This window comes from Mauremys mutica, chromosome 2 (assembly GCF_020497125.1).
Source record: "Mauremys mutica isolate MM-2020 ecotype Southern chromosome 2, ASM2049712v1, whole genome shotgun sequence".
In the NCBI taxonomy this organism is placed as follows: domain Eukaryota; kingdom Metazoa; phylum Chordata; order Testudines; family Geoemydidae; genus Mauremys; species Mauremys mutica.
Window position 1 is genome coordinate 41,113,077 of NC_059073.1, and position 21,713 is coordinate 41,134,789.

The following is a 21,713-nucleotide window of genomic DNA, read 5'->3' on the forward strand; positions in this document are numbered from 1 at the left end:
GTATGACTGCTCAGAGCTCCAGTATGAAACTGCAGAAAAACCTGAGAGTCTCTGGATTAAGTTCAGAAGTGTAAGGAACAAGGGTGATGTGGTGGTGGGAGTCTGCTATAGACCACCAGAAGGGGAGATGAGGTGGACGAGGCTTTCTTTCGGCAACTAACAGAAGTTACTAGATCACAGACCCTGGTTCTCATGGGGGACTTCAATCACGCTGATATCTGCTGGGAGAGCAATATAGTGGTGCACAAACAATCCAGGAAGTTTTTGGAAAGTGTAGGGGACAATTTCCTGGTGCAAGTGCTGGAGGAACCAACTACGGGCAGAGCTCTTCTTGTCCTGCTGCTCACAAACAGGGAAGAATTAGTAGGGGAAGCAAAAGTGGATGGGAACCTGGGAGGCAGTGACCATCAGATGGTCGAGTTCAGGATCCTGACACAAGGAAGAAAGGAGAGCAGTAGAATACGGACCCTGGACTTCAAAAAAGCAGACTTTGACTCCCTCAGGGAACTGATGGGCAGGATCCCCTGGGAGAATAATATGAGGGAGAAAGGAGTCCAGGAGAGCTGGCTGTATTTTAAAGAATCCTTATTGAGGTTGCAGGAACAAATCATCCCAATGTGTAGAAAGAATAGTAAATATGGCAGGCAACTAGCTTGGCTTAACAGTGAAATCCTTGCTGATCTTAAACGCAAAAAAGAAGCTTACAAGAAGTGGAAGATTGAACAAATGACCAGGGAGGAGTATAAAAATATTGCTCAGGCATGCAGGAATGATATCAGGAAGGCCAAATCACACTTGGAATTGCAGCTAGCAAGAGATGTTAAGAGTAACAAGAAGGCTTTCTTCAGGTATGTTAGCAACAAGAAGAAAGTCAAGGAAAGTGTGGGCCCCTTACTGAATGAGGGAGGCAACCTAGTGACAGAGGATGTGGAAAAAGCTTATGTACTCAATGATTTTTTAGTAGCTCCCAGACTACTGCACTGGGCAGCACAGCATGGGGAGGAGGTGGAGAAAGAAGTGGTTCAGGACTATTTAGAAAAGCTGGGCGAGCACAAGTCCATGGGGCCAGATGCACTGCATCCAAGGGTGCTAAAAGAGTTGGTGGATGTGATTGCTGAGCCATTGGCCATTATCTCTGAAAACCCATGGCGATTGGGGGAGGTCCCGGATGACTGGAAAAAGGTTAATGTAGTGCCCATCTTTAAAAAAGGGAAGAAGGAGGATCCGGGGAACTACAGGCCAGTCAGCCTCACCTCAGTCCCTGGAAAAATCATGGAGCAGGTCCTCAAGGAATCAATTCTGAAGCACTTAGAGGAGAGGAAAGTGATCAGGAACAGTCAGCATGGATTCACCAAGGGCAAGTGATGCCTGACTAACCTAATTGCCTTCTATGAGGGATGAGGGGAAAGCAGTGGATGTGTTATTTCTTGACTTTAGCAAAGATTTTGATACGGTTTCCCAGAGTATTCTTGCCAGCAAGTTAAAGACGTATGGGCTGGATGAATGGACTATAAGGTGGACAGAAAGCTGGCTAGATCGTCAGGCTCAACGGGTAGTGATCAATGGCTCCATGTCTAGTTAGCAGCCGGTATCAAGTGGAGTGCGCCAAGGATCAGTCCTGGGGCCAGTTTTGTTCAATATCTTCATTAATGAACTGGAGGATGGCATGGACTGCACCCTCAGCAAGTTTGCAGATGACACTAAACTGGGAGGAGTGGTAGATACGCTGGAGGGTAGGGATAGGATAAAGCGGGACCTAGACAAATTAGAGGATTGGGCCAAAAGAAATCTGATGAGGTTCAACAAGGACAAGTGCAGAGTCCTGCACTTAGGACGGAAGAATCCCATGCACTATTACAGAGTCGGGACCGAGTGGCTAGGCAGCAGTTCTGCAGAAAAGGACCTAGGGGTTACAGTAGACGAGAAGCTGGATATGAGTCAACAGTGTGCCCTTATTGCCAAGAAGGCTAATGGCATTTTGGGCTGTATAGGTAGGGGCATTGCCAGCAGATCGAGGGACATGATCATTCCCCTCTGTTCGACATTGGTGAGGCCTCATCTGGGGTACTGTGTCCAGTTTTGGGCCCCACACTACAAGAAGGATGTGGAAAAATTGGAAAGAGTCCAGCAGAGGGCAACAAAAATGATTAGGGGGCTGGAGCACATGATTTATGAGGAGAGGCTGAGGAAACTGGGATTGTTTAGTCTGCAGAAGAGAAGAATGAAGGGGGATTTGATAGCTGCTTTCAACTACCTGAAAGGGGGTTCCAAAGAGGATGGATCTAGACTGTTCTCAGTGGTACCAGATGACAGAACAAGGAGTAACGGTCTCAAGTTGCAGTGGGGGAGGTTTAGTTTGGATATTAGGAAAAACTTTTTCACTAGGAGGGTGGTGAAGCACTGGAATGGGTTACCTAGGGAGGTGATGGAATCTCCTTCCTTAGAGGTTTTTAAGGTCAGGCTTGACAAAGCCCTGGCTGGGATGATTTAGTTGGGGATTGGTCCTGCTTTGAGCAGTGGGTTGGACTAGATGACCTCCTGAGGTCCCTTTCAACCCTGATATTCTATGATTCAGGGTGGGACAGGACACTGTTGTTCACTGCAGTGGGCATGCGGCGATGATGCCAGTACATGGGTTTACCATGGTGCCAGTGGCTCCTGCTCTGTTTGCTGGTTGTGCCACTTCAGAGGGGCCAGAGGGATACCTGACCGGCCACAGCAGAGCTGCAGGCTCAGCCCATGCATGGACATAGTCACTCCCAGCAGGCCGGTGAGTGTGGCTGGGGGCAGGAAGGGTGTGGGGGAATGGAGGGTCTGTGGGGGGACACTGGAGGTTCTGTGTGTGGTATTCCTGGGGGAATGAAAACAGATCCCCTTAAGATTTCTTTGCTTCCTTTTCAAAAGTGACCGAGAAGCAAAGGAGGGGGGTGGCAGCTGAGAATGCCCACGGGCTTAGTTTGGGGGGCAGTGCCCCCAAACAGAGGCGAGGTGTGGGGGCACACAGAGTCACATGCCACTGCCTCCCCCACTTTCTGCAAGCACAGAGCTGCTGGCTGAAAAAAGAGGGTGCTGCTCAGAAGATGCCAATTTCTGGGTCCTAGAGCTGGTTGAGCTCCCCTTGTGTGTGCTGGGAGCCTCCTGTTTTCTGTACAATAGTGAGTGCCTATGGTGGGGAAGGGCAGGGGAAGGCTGGAGCTAGGGGGAAAGAGGCAGTGAGGAAGGGGCATGGGATGGGGAAGCGGGGGCATGGGGGAAGGAAGGGGGAGGAGATGGAGCGGTGGGGAAGGGGCCTGGGATGGGGAAGAGAAGGGGTTGGGGAAGCAGGGGTGGGGAAAGAGGCAGTGGGGAAGGAAGGGTGTGGGATGAGGAGGAGATGGAGTGGTAGAGAAGGGGCATGGGATGGGGGAAGCGGGGGCAGGGGAAAACTGGAGCCAAGCATGTGGCATCCCCTTGGCAGAAGCTGGGGCTCCCCTGTTAAGCAGGCCCATCAAACCCACACGCTGACAAGCCCCACCTCCCCGGCATCTGTACCACCCCCCATGAGCCCCAACCACCTGCACCTGGACCCCCACCCAAATGAACCCCACCTCCCCTGCTGAGCCCCAAACACCTTCACCTGGATCCCCTACAGTCCCATTGCCCCTGGATGCTGCCCCGCAATAAGCTTCTGTGAATCCAGATCTCCCACTGAGCCACCCGCACCCAGATTGCCCCACAAAGAACTCTCTTACCCGCACCTGAATCCGCCCCCCACTAAGTCCCTCCGCACTTGGATCCTGCTGCTGGGCTGAGCCTGCTCACCCACACCTGGACTGTGTCAGGGTCGGGTGCAGCCTCACTGCCAAGTCCCTGTCACAGGGTGGGATGGGGGGGAGGCTGCAGGGTGATCGCCCACCTCCATGTGACCAGTGGCCTGTGCTCCCCACTGCCATGTTGGAGCCTTCACATTTATTTACTGACAAAATTTGCAGAATTTTAAAATATTGTGCACAAAATTTGTAATTTTTTTGGTGCAGAATCCCCTCAGGAATATGGGGTGCTGTGCAGCTGTGATGGTGGGACTGTGAGGAAGGTGGTGGGCAGTGGTCTATGGGCGGCAGGTGCTGGGTGAGCGGTGTGGCGTGCAGGGTGCTGTGCAGCTGTGGTGGGAGGCCAGCAGGGGAGGTCTCTGGGAGAGGTGGGGGCTGGGCATAGAGCTCTGTGTGGAGGGAGCGCTGGGCATAAGGGTGGGGCACTGGGCAGGGGGGCGGTGTGGTGGGGGCCCGCCCTCAGGGGGAAGGGGCATGCGGCCAGCACAGGGCTGGGAAGACCACTGTGCATCTGGCGGCTGCAGGTTTGTAAACAGTGCCTGCCTGCTGGGCTGCGCAGAGCGGCGCTGCTTCCGCCGCACCGTGCCTCATTGCCCCCTGCCCGCCCGTCCCTCTGGAGACTGACCATCCCACCCCCCTGCACCTTGCCCCATGGGGGCCCACAAATATGTTTGGGGCCAGGCCCACAAAAAGTTAATCTGGCCCTGGATGAGGCTGTCACGCTGAAGGCTGCTACAGAAGGGGCAGTATGGGGTGGGGGTGGGGAGGTGCTCGTGTCATGCCCTTGCCTAGAGAGAGATGGGGGTGGGGTAGCCAGAGCCACAGCAGGGGTGCTTGTCCTCCCCCTCCCGTCTGCTTTTCCTTTGCCCTCACTCCCTCCTTCCTCCCCCTCCGCCATGGTGGTCCCCAGCTGTGTGGCTTAGCCCCACCCCCATGCGAATCTGAATTTTGTGGCTCGCGGTTTGAGCCGGGTGGCTTGCCGTAGCCTAGTCAGTGTGTTGCGCATGCGCGGCTGCAGCCCCGTAGTCTGTGCCCGGCTCCAGTCAGTGCGGAAGGACCTTGGTGCTTTGCTGAGGTGAGTGGAGGCCTCCCCCCGCCCCACTGGCCTGGAGCTGGTCCGCGAGCCCGGCGTCCCCCCCCCCTCATTGCCCGCCCCCTCCCCGGACCCGGCCTCTGACCCCCGTGTCCCTGAGGCCGCTACCAGCCTCCGCGCATCCTGCGGGTGAGGGGCCGGGCGCGGCGCGGCGCGGGGGCGTCGCGGGGTTGGGGCCGGGGGCCCGCTGCCGGCGGAGGAGCTGGTAGCGGGGCTCGGTCGCTCTGGGTCCGGCGCTGACCCGGGCGCGCCTGGGCCGTGTGACTCTTGTCTCCAGTTTGTCGCCCGGTTGGTGTTTGCGGACCAAGCACCTGCCGCAGGCCAGGGGCGGGGCCCGGCCTAGTCCTCTGCGTATGGTCCCCGGGGATGAGTGTGAAGTTGGACACCCGTGTTGGGTCTCTGTTCCCAGGGCGGTCAGACCACAGACTACCGCTGCCTTGCGTCCCTGCCGGGAGAGGACAGGCAGCGAGGTACAAACCGCGTGTTTCCAGCACCAGCACTTTGATCTGAGCAGAACGGCAGCTGCCCGTGGAGGGCTTTGCTGGCACAGCTACACTGGCAAAACTCTTGTATAGACAATGCCTGACATTCAGTCCTGTGTCTCTTATAGGACTGTGTGCATAGTCTGCTGCACTACTGTGTACATGGCCCAATAAAACCCCTTTGCAGAGACACATTATTATACAGTACAGTTGTCTGCCATCTTAATTTTGTTAATATAGCGCATTAGTCATACATGATGCTGTCTAGGTTAATAAAATATGGTTCCTGGCCTAAAAAATCTGAGTATGACTTGTTTCAGGAATATAAAATGACAATAGACTTCATAGGAGAGGGAAGAGTATTGTGTGGCTAAGACACTGTAAACAGTAGAAAAGAAACACTCCATGAACTAGTCTATTATATGTATTTAAAGTTTGTTGTGTTTTGATAGTTTCCCCTCACAAGTAGATTTCCTTCAAAAGGCATCTCAAATGTTGTAAGGAGGTATTTTAATGGAGGGAATGATTTTGCGTATGTTGTGAAGCTAATCTAGTATCCTCTTGTGAAATGTTTAGTCTATCAAGTCTGTTATATACATAGAAAACAAAATGCATTAATTAGGACAGGAACTTCCTGTGTACAGCTCTTAATAAATTTCTAATGTATTACTTTCCTAGGAGAAATCATCACCATGTCATCAACTCTGTTGCCCAAACCACAGATGAGGGGCCTCCTGGGCAAACGTCTGAGAGTCCATATTGTAGGGGCATTGATTGCATCCCTGGGAAGTGCAATTTTGTACAAGGTGAGGTCTTATAATAGCTGTGAGCCCAGTTCATCTTGACCAATCTATATAGCCTTCTGGTTCAGGACTTTGACTTGGTTTATCAGAAAACTGCTGTGATGGGTTTCTCATGAGTATGTCTCCAGAGTGCTGTATAAAACCTTTTGGTGCTTCTCTGAGAGGAGTTGTTCCTATTTTACAGATATCCTCCGATAGTTTCTGAATGACCTGGCCGAGGCCACATAGTTGTTGGCGAGCCTTGGACTATCCCTAGGAGCCACACGTTGCACAATTTGTGTCTATACTGCCCAGTTAACATGATCTCATACCCAGCTTTTAGCCCACCTGGTTCATATGGGGGGGAAAAAAATCTTACCCACGTTTGGAAGAGCTTTAAGCCTGGGTTATCTTATCTGGTGGAGGTGGGGGTTTAGAATACAGGCTCCACTTTAATTCAGACTGCTTTTCAGTGAGGAGATAATCCTCCAATGCCTTCCCACAATTTTTCCTGAAGGACAGTCAAGTGTTCCTGCAGTTAAGTGGGAAAGAGTCCTAGGGCATCTCACCATTAAGAACAATGAGATATGCCTGCAGACACACATGAGTGAATGAGGACACAGTAATACAGGTAGGGGTTTGCTGTGGGGATGTACACACCCGGGGTAGGCTAACATGGATGCCAGTCACCCAGGTTACTTGTGCAGTTCAGACATATCCCTAGTGCTGTGTATAGCTCATGGTGGCTCAGCCTAAGAAATTTAAAATTGATGGTGCTCAAACTGGTCCATGGACTTGCCTATGTTTAATGTAGGATATTTATTGAGGGGGAAGAGGGGAGAGAGACGGTCCTTGAGGAGGGTCCCACTTATGAAGTTATCCACAGAATGATGGTCTTTGAAACGCATAGCTAAGCAAGATGGGCAAACTCTCTGCCCTCTGTAACTTAATTTGATTTAGGAGAGTCAAACATCTCTCAGCCATTTCTGGTTTCTTAGAGTGGGTTAACCCTTCTTGGCATGTGCATTGGCATCTGAGTATTTTGTAAAGTTGTTGTAGAGTATAAAATAAACATCTAGAGACTGGTCTCATTAAGATGAGATCTTCCTCTGTGTTTGCAAAGTGCTTAATACACTATGGATGCAACTGCAATAGAAGTAATAATGAATACAATAAAAATGCTATCTGCTGGGTGATCATAAAGGCTGAGAGCCACCTTTTCAACTAACTTTAGCCACCATTGAAAGCTAGAGAATTGTTAATCAGCCTTGATATCCTGCTTTGGTCAGAAGACTACCTAAGTGCTCAGTGGAGCGTCTATCATTATTGTTGGCAATCTATCTGATAAGGTACAGTGGGCAAGGTGGACACAAATATCTCTGGAGGGGTAAGGACAACATGGTGAAAAAATAGAACTGTGGCTTAAGTGTGAGGTTGAAGACCTTTTTTTTTTTTTTTTTTAAGGAGTGGGGCAAGGCCACATGAGTGAAGCTTTGCTTTCTGGGACCCTAAAGAGTCGTGCAGACAGAATAGCAGTAGTTAAACACTTAAATACCTTTAATACACTGAATGCATAACCATCACTTTTTATGTCTTAGGATGGCTTCATTGCCTTTATTACTAAATGTTTGCTAGGTTTCTGAGGGGTGATTTCTTGTTAAAAAGTTTCACTCAGAATTGATTTCCTAAGCAATCAAAATACACACACTCAGCAACTCATTTCTAAGTACATGGAATAACTGAGCCTCCAGTCCTTTACTAAACTTCCTTCTTGTCACTTGCCGCATTTACGTTTTCAGAAAGCTCTAGCTGAAGACAGCTATAAATATTAAGGTTTAATTACTATTATTCATCAGTAAAGCCTAGCTCTGTTACTAGCACAGTCAGAGGCTTCAGCTCCTATTGGAGATTTGAAAAAAGTCCATTAAAGTAAAGGAACAACTTACCAGGACATAGCTAAACTGACACTTGATGTATCTTTAATCACTACAATTTTTTTTTTAAACCTGGAGCACCTGTGGTGGGGCAACTCTTTAAAAAATAAAGGGTCAGATTCTTGGGTATGTACAAAGAGCACACCACAAAAACTGGGAATGCAGATATGGCATAAATCTGTTTTGTGCTTTTTCTGCCTGGGGCTTGTGTTTGAAGAGCCAAGCTCCTCACGTAAGAGCAGTTAGTTTCCTTCATTGTTGTATCTTGCTTGGGCACACTTTGTTGAACTGAAGGGGTATGTGTAGGAAGACTGGACTTCATCCACTGTTCCCTTAATTATGCACACACGTGGCCAAATCCTGAAAATGTACAGGTGTATAACTCCATTGACCTCTTGCATTCGTCTAGATCTGCATGTATTTTAAACTAATGTAAAATATGCCCCGGTCTGGGAATATTGTCAATTGCCTTCTTTCCTAGCCAGCTACGCTCACAGCTGGTATGAAATTAGAGAAAGATGGGGATGGGTAAAGAAATTCATGTGTGGTATCTTGCCCTTTGCCACTGCAGTGCCCAATCAGATGATTCTTGAAGGGCTCCCAGATTTATATGGCTATTCAGTTGACTAAAAGATCCTATCAAAACAAATGAACCACAGCATGGAGCCCAAGTGTATGAAGTGTGTTCATACTAGGAAAAAGATGGGGGATGTTCTTTATGTGTGAACACATGGTAACTAGCACAAGGTAAAATCTTAGTGAAGACAAAGCAGTTTGTAGTGTTCACATGTGTTAGGTTAAGTACCAGGTTAATATTAAACTGTCTTGTCTTCCCTAGGATTTAATCGTGTGTTAATTAATGAGTATGAACCCACCTTTTTTTCTTAGTGTAGATGTGGCCAAAGTGGGTGCGTCACTTTGGCTATTTGCTTTGGCAGCCCCTTTTGTAACCTTACAGAATTGCTCTAACTATAACTCAGTTTTAGTAGGAACGATAGATAAAACTGCATCCCTAAATCACGTAACCATGTGATTGTCCATGGGCATATTAAAAGTTTATTTGTAAATCCTTTAAGTATAGAACAATTGGCAGGTGGTGACATTTTTTTGGCAGAAAATGATCACTTGGACTTGTGCACGTTATCTGACAAGGAAGAATTAACTTATTCCTGAAAATTTAGTAATGCTGTTTGTAAATCTGGTTCCAATTTTTAGATGAAACAACACAAAACATTTGTTTTGCCATCTGTTAAATAGTTCAGGATCTAAATCTGAGTAAAAGTATTGCTGTAACCCTCTAATATCTAACTGTTCTGTGTTGAACTAAAAACAGCTTTTTGAGACTGAAGTAGTGTTATATCAGGTGATACGGCACCACCAAGTGAATTACAAGCTTTCTGCATCTGTTATACAAATTTTTCTACTCTTAAAACTCTAATTCTCTACTTTTGCATTTCAGTATGGCGTGGCTGAGCCCAGGAAACGAGCATATGCAGACTTCTATAAAAACTCTGATGCCATGAAGGACTTTGAGGCCATGAGGGAAGCTGGTGTGTTTGAAAGTGTACAACCCAAAAACTCATAAGCAGCATATATAGGTAATTGCAAGATGCCTTACATCAAACTGATCTCACTAACTACTGTTTATATTGATACACTGGAAACGTCCCATGTTGATGTTTTTGATCAAATTCTACCCTTAAATTGACATTCAGTTAAATGGAGGTGAGTTCCTGAAGTTTAGAAAAGGAAAAAGGGTCTCAGTGGGAGCTACAGATAACATTCCTTTTGTTCCTAAATCTGCAGGGCCCATGATGATAAATGCAAAGTATTGCATGTTGAAGGGAAAAAATTGAACTACTTATGCACCCTTTGGGGGTAATAAATTAAGTGTTAACTTAAGGAAAGGACTTGGCATCATTGTTATCTCTGCATGATGCGCAGTTGTCAAAGTAATGTGTTAAGATGCATAAAGAATAGAAAATACAGAAATTATTGCCATGATATAAATCAGTGGTTCACTTTAACTTGCAATATTGTGCAGTTACGATAACCCTATCTCACAAAGGAAGAGACTCTTACATGAAGAATTTGGATATGAGAGATTTTACCTTTATAAAACATGATAAAAGTATACAAAATAATAGTATAGAGAAGGTAGGCTGGGAGATTCTTTTTTCTCTGTCTTGTAATACAAGAACAAGGAGACATCCCAGTGAAAATGACAAATTCAGAACTGAAAAGGAAATATTTTTTTCATACAACTGTTTAGTCTGTGGAACTCTTTGCCATAGGATACTGAGGCCAAAACCTTCTCAAGATTGAAAGAAGGATGGGGCACATACAACAAGTATATCCAGTCATGAGAGTTAGTTGAAAAAATTAAGACTTGGTAGGGATATATAAACCCTCAAGTTCCATGGTTTGTTTGAAGATTGGCTTAATCAAGCTGGGGGCAGGTTGTTTCACCTATGCCTGCTGCAGAGTTTCTTGCACCTTACTCTGCAACGTTTGCTTCTGGCTGATGGGGGGGAAAAATGTGGACTAGATTGGCCACGGGTCTGATTGATTATGGCAATTCCTGGTTTCCTTTGACCATAAAGGAGAGGGAGAAACCCAAAAGATCACTTCTTTTGGGGATGGAGAGAAACAGTGCATGTTCATGGGTCATAGAAGCAGCTTCCAATACATCCTGCTTTCTCCAGAGCTTGAGGAAAAGGGAAGATAACTGTCCACAAGCTGAATTTCCCTATTTAAAAAAAAAAAAAAGAAAAGAAAGTGGTACAAGGGAACATGGGAGTTCATGCCTTCTCACATATTTTGTAAATAGTAGCATTTGATTTTTCCCCTTAATGGACTTTACTGTTCCCTCGATATAACTACAAAGGGTTTTCTGAATAAAAAATACCAAACAGCTAATAACTTTGCTCTTAAACGTCCCCAGAACTCTGCCTCCTCTCTTCCAGATGCTGTGATTAGAAACATCAGTGTTAAAGTAAGCTGTAACTTGGCATAAGAGCTTTTTTTAAAAAAAAAAACTTCTCCAACCCCAGTCCTGATTGGGGGGCTACATATGAAACTGATATTGATTTCTTCATTGATCACTTTCTTCCACTTTCTTAAAACTACTTCTTCAAAGACTGATCAGGGGCAAGAACTTCTCCAGTCTTCCGGTGCTCAGGAATGTTTATTGTGATCATCACATGATGATTTGTCTTGCCTAATTATCCTGGCCAGCTAAAGTTTGACTTTTAGTCTCATTCAGTTTTGTTACTTGTTAAGTAAACGCTTCAGTACTGGACTTGATGGTGTTAATGTTTCTCGCTTCCATACACAAACATAACATCAGATAGCAGCTGGTTCCCGTATAACAAAAAAAATGGATGATGGATGCTCCTCATATAGTTGTAAAGTACAAATGCAAAACAGAGTAGCATAGACTAATAATGGGATTATTGACCATCCTTTTATTCTTCCTCCCATTGGAAATTCTACTTTTTTTTTTAAGCAACATGTAAGAGCGTGGTAAATAACAAAGGGATCACTTTACCTTTGCACAGTCATACTTCTACTCCAGTTTAAGATCATAATAAAGAATACTGCTAATATGTTTATGTAAACTAGCTTTCTCCGGCACTTACATCACCAGTGCTTTGGTCAGGTGGCCGCCTTCAGGGTATTTTGAAAGGCTATTTGGCAAGAATGTCAGATCTGAGTATGGGAGGAAAATCAACTGAAACAATACTGGCAGCAAAGATGCAAGTTTAAAACTCTTTAATTGAAGCTAAGAATCAAGCTTTGCTGTGCAAACAGAGCTAAAAGAAACACTTGATTACACCAAGAGGCTGTAAGCTTTCCAGTTTGCAAGCAATGTACAAAAGTCTCTCTGACCAGGTTGAGTGAACCTGTTTGTTAGAACTGTGAAACATTAACTAGCTCAAGGCTTTAAAGGGATTTTGGGATTATCCTTTCTTCATCATTTACCCAGTGGCATTAATTGAGAGAAAGTGGCACAGATAGCATAATCTTAATCTGTAACTCTGTTTAGGTAGTGCATTAGAAGAATTATCAACAGATGTGCAAAAATATCCTCAACTTCTGCAGTAGGAGAGAAGCTGGTGGGGACCTGCAGTGATTGTAGGGTGCATATAACTGCCTAGGTCAGCAGTTCTCAAAATGGTGGTTGGAACCCCTCAGGGTGTCATGAGGTTATTACATGGGGGGTCACAAACTGTCAGCCTCCACCACAAACCCTGCTTTGTCTCCAGCATTTATAATGGTGTTATACATTAAAAACACATTTTTTATATGGTTAAGGGGGGTCGCATTCAGAGGCTTGCTATTTGAAAGGGGTCACCAGTACAAAAGTTTGAGAACCACTGGTTTAGGTAAATCAGAAGGAGGGGGAAGAGGAGATACAATTTATCATTGCTGCTTCTGTCATCTGTAGAAGATTGCACCTGTACTTTCTGCCTATAAAGTGAATGGGGAAATCTCCCGTCCCCTCCAAATATATATATGAAACTGGATGGAGGTTCAGTTTTGATGCTGTTTTTGCTATGGACACCTGTCTTGTAGGAACTGTACTAATACCAACCTGTTGAAGGTCTGGATAAGTAAACAGAAAATTTGTCATAGGCTTTCCTGACCCATGCTGAAGATCTCTTAGACTATATCTAAAACTGCAGCAAGTCAGTGGTTTGGACTAACTCAAAAATAGACTCTGAAAATCCTTTTCTCTCACCTTTCCCCCCCCCTCCCCCCCCGTTCCCTTCTCCCTAATTTTAGGGTTAACACAACTTCTTTTAACCTGCTGTTTTGGAATGTTTCTTGCAGTTACCGAAGAGGAAGTAGGTCAGTGGTTAGCATATTAGCATGGGACTTGAGAGACTGAGGTTCAATTCCCTGCTCTGCTATAAACTTGTGTGTGGCATAGGGCAAGTAGGTAGGACTAGCATTTCAAAGGGCTTTAGGCACTGCAGTGCTGAGTCTTGCAATGCTTGACTTCTGAGTGTGTTGCTACCAGGTGGAATCCACAGCCCCAAGGCGGGCACCTAGGGTCTTTTATAATGCATGAGAAGAGTTAGATGCCTAGGAATGAGACCTAGAAAAACTAGCATGCTGTGTAGGGAGCTGCTGAAGGTACCCAAAAGGAAATGCTGAGGAGACCTAAGCCCCATTCCTCAAAGACAGGTGACTAAATCTGGTTTGGAGAGAGGCTCTTCTCTCCACTTGCATTCACAGCCACAAATGAACTCTCCCCAGAAGTTACGTGTGTAATCTCTTTTTTGCCTTCTCCTGTATTCCCCCCCCCCCCCCCCAAAAGTGTCAGCAGTGGAGCCACTCTTACCAAGGCTGTTCCAGATGTGGGTTCAATTCCCCTGTCTGTCTGATTTGGAGAAGGGAGGTTGGAATTCTGGTCTTTGTCCTCTCTGGAGAATGCCTTACCCACCGTGCAGTGGGGTATTCTGGGGCAGTTCTCTGAATCTCTGCCTCTGCTCAGTTCATATTTAAGTATTTGTACATAGTGGAACAGTTTCTACAAGAGAGATTGAGGTCTGCCGCCGAATATCCCATAACCCAGTGGTTAGGGCACTCTCCTGGGGTGACTAAAATTCAGATCCCTTCTCCCTCCTGGGTCTGGGGTGGCAAATGAGCCTGGGGGTCCTACAGCTTGTGTGAGTGCCCTAATCAAAAGACTAAAAGTTATAAGGGGGAATGGTGGCTCCTCTAGCTATTTTGGGTGGGTTTAGTTGTGCTCTGAGTGCCTACTGGATAAGACACTGCATGTGAGAGAGCTAGTGTGAGGATTCTGCTGGGGTTTAGGTATAAGCTAGGCATCTAAATTTAGGCAGCTGTGTGAATGCTCACTGGCAGATTTTTAGGTGCCACAGAGTTAAGTGGCAACTGAGTGGGGATACTGAGGAATTTAAATGCCTCAGTCCAACATTTAGGCACCACCAAGTTCTTTTGTGGATCTAGCCCTTAGCACTTTTATCCCCATTTTACAGAATGGAGAACTAAAGTCCTTCCTTACAGGTGTTTTTGAGGATAAACACACACAGGCTGTGAGCTGCTCAGATACTGTGATAATGGGGACATAAAGTGTAGCCATTCTGGTGCTACGGTCTTGCATGACTCTTGTCATGGAGCACAGCTGTGAAGGATTGAGGTTGAGGCTGTTCAGTTTAATACAGAGAAGTAGTTTAACAAACTTGGATTTCTTCCTTTTCAGGTAATCCACCTGCATTCATTTATCTCCTCTGTTGCATTCCTTTTTTTTTTCAGGCTTCTTGCTACTTAGTAAGATGACTTATTTTTTCCATCATACACTTGTGCATTTATCAATGATGTGTATATAGTGAATTGTGAAGGCTGTTCCAGATCTTACTGTGTAGCTCTTGATTTGTTCCATGTTTCAATTTTATTTACCTCATGCAGTGTCATAATAAGCCATGAGGAAATAGTAGCGAGAAATTCCTCTAAACTACTGGCATAAACACTTTCCCTCTCTGTTTGAATTCATACATACTAATGTAGTTACTTCTGAGAGCTAGGATTGTCCAAATATATTAACTCATGTTTTTCTTATTTTGCAGATCATCTTCAAGGAGACTTGACAGCTTAAACTTGTTTCTTCAGTCAACTGTAAAATGTGTAATACACTTCAGTGGTGGGCATGCTGTAGTGTAATTCAATAAACTAAATACTTAATGAAGCTTTATTTATCTTAACTGATGACCTTGACTGTTTAGATGCTGAGGGAAGGGGTGGAAATTCAGGTGGTACTCTACATATAATGCTAAAGACAAGGTGAGAGAGAAAATAGAGATCCTGAACCCTTGTGGTTACTAAAATAAGGACAGTATTGTTTGCTTCCTGGCCTAAAGTGTTCAATAGGCAACAGCTGCTTGGACAGCACTTGCAGAGGATTCCTATATATAGTATTTATAAAAAATTGAAAGCTTTTTTTGCTTAGGATACAAAGTTAAAATGTACCAGAGTTAAGGTTTCCAGGGCCACATAATTTCCCTCCTCCCCCTTCAAAATTCAACCTGTACTACTGAATGAGGCAAGGAGCCTCTTGAAAATGTGATCATGTAATTAAAGACAGCATCCTAATGAATACACACAAGGGGTTGCAATTAATATTGCCCATGCTACCTTAATCTGGCAGTTCCAAATTTTTGACTTTCAGAACTCTTAAATAAAATGACCTTTTAAGGGGTTGTGGGTTGACAGGGAGGTGTGCACGGGAGAGTTTTGAGTCACTAGCACTTCCTTCCCTATCACATTCCTATTCATTGGGAGTAAGGGGGAAGAAACAGACACAGGGAAGGGGAAAGGTGAGAAAACAGTATGACATCTCTCTTCCTCCCTCCCCATTTATTTTTATACTTCTCCCATCAAGTTGTCTGTTTGCTTGCTGTCTTGTCTTCTCCTTTCTGTTCCTAGACTCACTACTCTTGAGTTCTCCGCTGGTTTCCCCCTCTCCTCAGTTATAGTCTTTGGCTCACTTCCTTATTCCTTCTTAGGAGTACTCTTTCTTTCTTTCTTCCCCTCTGTCCTGCAGTCCTCTGTATCTCCAACCCATTCCAGAAGTTTGAACTGTCACTGTTCCTGCTGCAAGCTGAAGGGGCCCTACTTATTCCCCTTTCAGCTGAAAATGCCTTCTTACTTTTTTTCTTCCTGTGTGCCCCCCTAACCCTCTTCCCCAATAGTGCTGGAATGTGACTCCTGGGGCTGGCACCAGCCCCCTACCTTTGGGTATAGGCAGCAGTGCATAACAATTGGAAGATTGTTTAACTACTTAAGGCCCCAAATCCTAGGTATATGCCTGTACCTCAGACACTGGGGGCCAGGAGGGGGTCTAGAGAAGATGAGGGCAAGTGCACCTAGTGGCAGCCAAAGGCACTTAGATGCAAACATATTGAAGTAAGAAAATGCATGTTTAAGGTACCTAAACAAACTTTCATTTGTGCTGTGGTGATGACATGAGAGGGAAAATGTTCTGTAAAAGTTTAATTTGCTCTGGGACTGCAAACACTAAAATGTCCATTGTAATTAATGGTTACTGCGTGACATCAATACAGAGCCATTAAAGGTGAGTTGGATACCTTACTTGCATTTCTTACCTTAACATGCTTGGATTCTTTTTAAAGTGTAAGGTATATCTCCATATATTATCTCATAGAGCTGGAACGGACCCTGAAAGGTCATTGAGTCTAGCCCCCTGCTTTCATTAGCAGGATCAAGTACTGATGACTTTGCCCCAGATCCCTAAGTGTTCCCCTCAAGGATTGAACTCACAGCCCTGGGTTTAGCAGGCCAGTGCTCAAACCACTGAGCTATCCCTGCCTCCTGAAGCCTATTCTTGAATTTCCTGGGTTTATGTTTGGTTCTGGGACAACTAAAGCAACTGCAATATGTTTTAAGGTAATGATGCATGCTCTAACTGTAATTCCATTTTATCATAGATATGGTCTAGGAATATAGAGTGAGGCTTAGCCTCAGTCACCCTGGCGTTTCAGCCTACCCTCCATACTGAATTTAGGTCAAGCTATCCTGTACAAACTTGGACAAGATGGCCTGTTACAAGTAATTAAAACATTCTTGTTCTTACATTAAACAGAACACATTAGCCTCAAATAATGTGAATCAGTGTCACATTTATAGCTAGAATGTAGGAAACTACTTCAGAGTGTTTTTGGCTTGACACATAAGATTCTAGAGTTGCTCAATAATAGTGTCTTTAAAGTAATTTTCCTTGTAATACCTACTGTTCAGAGAACATAGATTCCATCTCTCTCATAAGCAGACTGTAAAGTCTTCCCATGAAGAAGCACAGCAAATTAAGCTATCTGTATTATATTTGGAAAGGTCTTAAGTTCAAATTCAGTTGGCATAGCTTTTATTATTTCAAATAGCCCATTAACTTTTCAACATTCAGGGTGGACCATGCAGAAACATTAAAGAAACTCCTTGTGTAACTTTTAGTTGATTCAAAACACTAATATGCAGTAACAGAAGGTCTGAAGAAAATCCCATCCATATAGGTTTTGCTGTGAAGTAGGGAATACACTTTTTTATTTGTGCTTCATATAGATAGTATTAGGGGTGTTAGGGACACGCTTTCTCTTGTAAATATAAAGAGACGGTTACTCACCGTAGTAACTGTTGTTCTTCGAGATGTGTTGCTCCTATCCATTCCAGTCAGGTGTGCGCGCCGCGCGTGCACGGCTCTTCGGAACATTTTTACCCTAGCAACTCCGGCGGGCCGGCTGGCGCCCCCTGGAGTGGCGCCGCTATGGCGCCTGTTATATACCCCAGCCGGCCCGTCCGCTCCTCAGTTCCTTCTTGCCGGCTACTCCGACAGTGGGGAAGGAGGGCGGGCCGGGAATGGATAGGAGCAACACATCTCGAAGAACAACAGTTATTACGGTGAGTAACCGTCTCTTCTTCTTCGAGTGATTGCTCCTATGCATTCCAGTCAGGTGATTCCCAAGCCTTACCTAGGCGGTGGGGTCGGAGTGAGACGTGGCAGAGTGTAAGACTGCTGAGCCGAAGGCTGCATCGTCTCTGGATTGCTGCACCAACGCGTAGTGGGAAGCGAAGGTGTGGACAGAAGACCAGGTGGCCGCTCTACAAATGTCCTGGATGGGGACATGGGCCAGGAAGGCGGCCGACGAGGCGTGCGCCCTCGTCGAGTGAGCGGTGAGGCGGCATGGTGGCACGCGAGCAAGCTCGTAGCAGGTCCGGATACATGCTGTGACCCAGGAGGAAATCCGTTGCGAGGAGATCGGCTCGCCTTTCATGCGGTCAGCAACCGCTACGAACAACTGGGGACGAAGCCCTTCCGGCGTTCGCCGCTCGATGTAAAAAGCGAGGGCCCTGCGGACGTCGAGGGTGTGAAGCTGTTGCTCACGAGGTGAGGCGTGCGGCTTCGGGAAGAAGACCGGGAGGAAGATCTCCTGATTAAGGTGAAAGGCCGACACCACCTTAGGGAGGAAGGCCGGGTGTGGTCGAAGCTGCACCTTGTCTCCGTGGAAGACGGTGTATGGTAGACCCACCGTCAGAGCCCGGAGCTCCGATACTCGTCTCGCAGATGTAATAGCGACTAGGAAGGCTGTCTTCCAGGAGAGGTAGAGCAGGGAGCACGTGGCTAAGGGCTCGAAGGGGGGACCCATCAGCTTGGCCAGCACGAGGTTTAAATCCCAGGTCGGGGCAGGACGCCGCACCGGCGGGTACAAGCGGTCCAGGCCTTTAAGGAAGCGGGAAACCTGGTTGGAGAAGATGGACCGACCTTCCACAGATGGACGAAAGGCGGACACTGCTGCCAGGTGAACTCTCGAGGAGACCGCAAGACCTTGCTCCTTAAGGTACCAGAGGTAGTCCAGGATGGTAGGGACAGGGACTACGAAGGGATTGAGGCCTCGTTGGTCACACCAGAGCGTGAACCGCTTCCATTTTGCCAGATAGGAGGAGCGAGTGGAAGGCTTTCTGCTCTCTAGCAGGACGTGCTGAACTGCCGCCGAACAGTCCCTCTCTGTGCAGGTCAACCACGCAGGCACCAAGCTGTAAGATGGAGGGACTGCAGGTTCGGATGGTGGAGTCTGCCGAAGTCCTGGGTGATGAGGTCCGGCCATAACGGAAGGGGGATAGGATCCCGAACGGAGAGCTCGAGCAGCAGGGTGTACCAATGTTGCCGTGGCCAGGCCGGAGCCACGAGGATGACGCTGGCTCTGTCCCTTCGAAGCTTCTGTAGCACTCGGTGCACGAGCGGGAACGGAGGGAAGGCGTAGAGGAGGTGATCCTTCCAGGAATACAGGAAGGCGTCCGACAGGGAGCCCGGCGAGTGACCCCGGAACGAGCAAAACAGGTGGCACTTCCTGTTCTCCTTGGAGGCGAATAGGTCTATTTGGGGAAAGCCCCACCTCCGGAAGATTGTGTGTACGACGTCGGGACGGAGAGACCACTCGTGGGAGAGGAACGACCTGCTGAGATGGTCGGCCAGCGTGTTCTGCACTCCCGGAAGAAAGGACGCTTCCAGGTGAATCGAGTGGGTTATGCAGAAGTCCCACAGGAGCATCGCTTCTTTGCAGAGGAGAGAGGAGCGGGCTCCGCCCTGCTTGTTCACGTAGAACATTGCCGTTGTGTTGTCCATGAACACTGTCACACAGCGGCCTTGTAGGCGGGCGCGGAAGGTGTGACACGCCAAACGGATCGCTCGCGGACATTGATGTGGAGAGCGAGCTCTTGGGGCGACCAAAGGCCTTGGGTGTGAAGGTCGCCGAGGTGAGCTCCCCAACCGAGCACTGAGGCATCCGTGGTCAGAGTGGCGGATGGGCGAGGAGGGTGGAACGGGACTCCTGCACACACGACCTCCGGGTCGAGCCACCAGCGGAGGGACTCGAGGGTCGGCTTGGTGACCGTGACCACCATGTCGATGGGATCTCGATGCGGCCGGTACACCGACGCGAGCCAAGACTGGAACGGGCGGAGGTGGAGCCGCGCGTACGCGGTGACATACGTGCATGATGCCATGTGGCCCAGGAGGCGGAGGCAGGAGCGCACCGTCGTGGTCGGGAAGGTGACGAGGTCCCGGATGATGGAGACCATCGTCTGATGCCGAGATTGCGGTAGGCAGGCTCGGGCCAACAAGGAGTCGAGGACCGCTCCAATGAACTCCACCCGCTGTGATGGAATCAAGGTGGACTTCTCGGCGTTGATGAGAAGACCGAGTCGCTGAAAGAGGGACAGGATTTCTGTCATCTGGCCCATTACCAGCTGTCGAGACTGTCCGCGAACCAGCCAGTCATCGAGATACGGGTAGACATGTATATGACGATGGCGGAGGGCTGCGGCAACCACTGCCATGCATTTGGTAAACACCCTCGGTGCGGTAGCGAGTCCGAATGGTAACACGGCGAACTGGTAGTGGGCGTTGTTGACCACAAAACGGAGGTAACGACGATGAGGAGGATAGATCGCGACATGGAAGTAGGCGTCCTTCATGTCGAGGGCGGCAAACCAGTTTCCCGGATCCAGAGAGGGAATGATGGTCCCCAGGGTGACCATGCAAAACTTGGGCTTGAGCAGGTATTTGTTCAGCTCGCGAAGGTCCAGGATAGGACGTAGCCCTCCTTTCGCTTTGGGGATGAGAAAATAACGGGAATAGAATCCCCTGCCCCGCCTGTCTTGAGGCACTGCCTCTATGGCACCCACGCTCAAGAGAGTCTGGACCTCTTGTAAGAGGAATTGCTCGTGAGAGGGGTCCCTGAAGAGGGACAGGGAGGGTGGGTGGGAAGGGGGGGGCGAAACAAACTGAAGGCGGTATCCCGACTGGACTGTTTGAAGCACCCAGTTGTCCGTTGTTATTTGGGACCACGCCGAAAAGAAATGGGAAAGGCGGTTGTAAAATAAAAGGGCAGGATCCGGTAGGGAGAGTGATGGGCCGTCCTCAGGCGTCCCATCAAAAGGCCTGCTTGGACCCCTGAGGGCCCTTGGAAGGGGCCTGGGCCTGGTTGCGCCTGTTGCCGGATGGTCGACGGCGATTCGGGCCTGGTCGCCTGCTGTTGTACGGGCGGTACCGTTGTTGAGGGAAAGACCGGGAGGGTTGTTGCCGGAAGGACCTGCGCTGCGGAGCCGGTGTGTGCATCCCGAGGGTGCGGATGGCGATGCGACCGTCCTTCAGGGTCTGGATCCGGGTATCAGTTTTCTCGGAGAAAAGACCCTGGGTGTCAAAGGGCAGGTCCTGCAACGTATACTGCACCTCCGGTGGCAGGGTGGAGGACTGCAGCCAGGAGATGCGCCGCATCGTCACCCCTGAGGCCAAGGTCCGAGCTCCCGAGTCCGCAGAGTCAAGGGCGGCCTGGATGGAGGACCTGGATGACTTCGTCCCCTCCTCCAACAACGCGGAGAACTCCTGGCGGGATGCTCTTGGTAGGAGCTCCGTAAATTTCGCCAGGGACGCCATGATGTCATACACGTACCTGGCGAGGAGGACCATCTGGTTGGCGATGCGAAGTTGCAGGCCGCCCGCCGAGTAGACCTTGCGGCCTAACAGGTCCATTCGCCGCGCGTCCTTCAACTTTGGCGCAGGGGCAGGTTGACCATGCCTCTCCCTGTCGTTGACCAACTGAATGACCAACGAGTCCGGGGTCGGGTGAGTATATAGATACTCGTAGCCCGTGGGGGGGACAGAGTACTTGCGCTCAACCCCACGGGCCGTAGGAGGGATGGACGCCGGCGTCTGCCAGAGTGTGGTGGCATTCTTTTGTATCGTCCGCACGAACGGTAATGCCACACGCACTGGAGCCTCCGCTCCAACGACATTTGTTATGGGGTCCTCGTCCTCCTGGACCTCCGCCACTGGGAGAGCCATAGCCGTCGCCACGCGGCGAAGCGGGTCTTGGTGTGCCTTTAGATCTATTGGCAGGGGCTCCTTGGCCGACGCTCCGGCCACCGCCTCGTCAGGTGAGGACGAGGAGGATAAACCCTGGACGACAGCCTCCGACGATGGATCTGCTGACTGCTCGTCGGCTGGGTCGGGCTGCGTGTGCCTCTGGGGTTCAGGCGGTATGGAAACCGCGCCTGGTGACGAAGTGGCCGGT

At 48.3% G+C, this 21,713-nt stretch overlaps 1 protein-coding gene across 2 annotated transcripts; it reads left to right on the forward strand.

The window, feature by feature from the left end:
* The first annotated feature begins 4,733 nt into the window (after positions 1 to 4,733).
* Positions 4,734 to 14,818, forward strand: LOC123365236 (cytochrome c oxidase subunit 6C-2). Of its 2 annotated transcripts, none has more exons than XM_045007946.1 (4): positions 4,734 to 4,884; positions 6,063 to 6,190; positions 9,560 to 9,698; positions 14,700 to 14,818. In XM_045007946.1, exons 2-3 carry the CDS (start codon positions 6,077 to 6,079, stop codon positions 9,683 to 9,685), a joined length of 240 nt encoding a protein of 79 aa, XP_044863881.1. In that variant the 5' UTR covers positions 4,734 to 4,884; positions 6,063 to 6,076; the 3' UTR covers positions 9,686 to 9,698; positions 14,700 to 14,818. The 2 variants fall into 2 exon arrangements, with proteins under 2 accessions (XP_044863881.1, XP_044863882.1); XM_045007947.1 differs by lacking the exon at positions 4,734 to 4,884 and adding an exon at positions 5,354 to 5,372.
* Positions 14,819 to 21,713: the final 6,895 nt, after the last annotated feature.

Bases quoted from the DNA above. Each gene is read 5' to 3' on its own strand.
- LOC123365236 (XM_045007946.1), top strand. From the start codon at position 6,077: ATGTCATCAACTCTGTTGCCCAAACCACAGATGAGGGGCCTCCTGGGC. The intron at 6,191-9,559 runs GTGAGGTCTTAT...TTTGCATTTCAG, and splicing joins GAAGTGCAATTTTGTACAAG to TATGGCGTGGCTGAGCCCAG.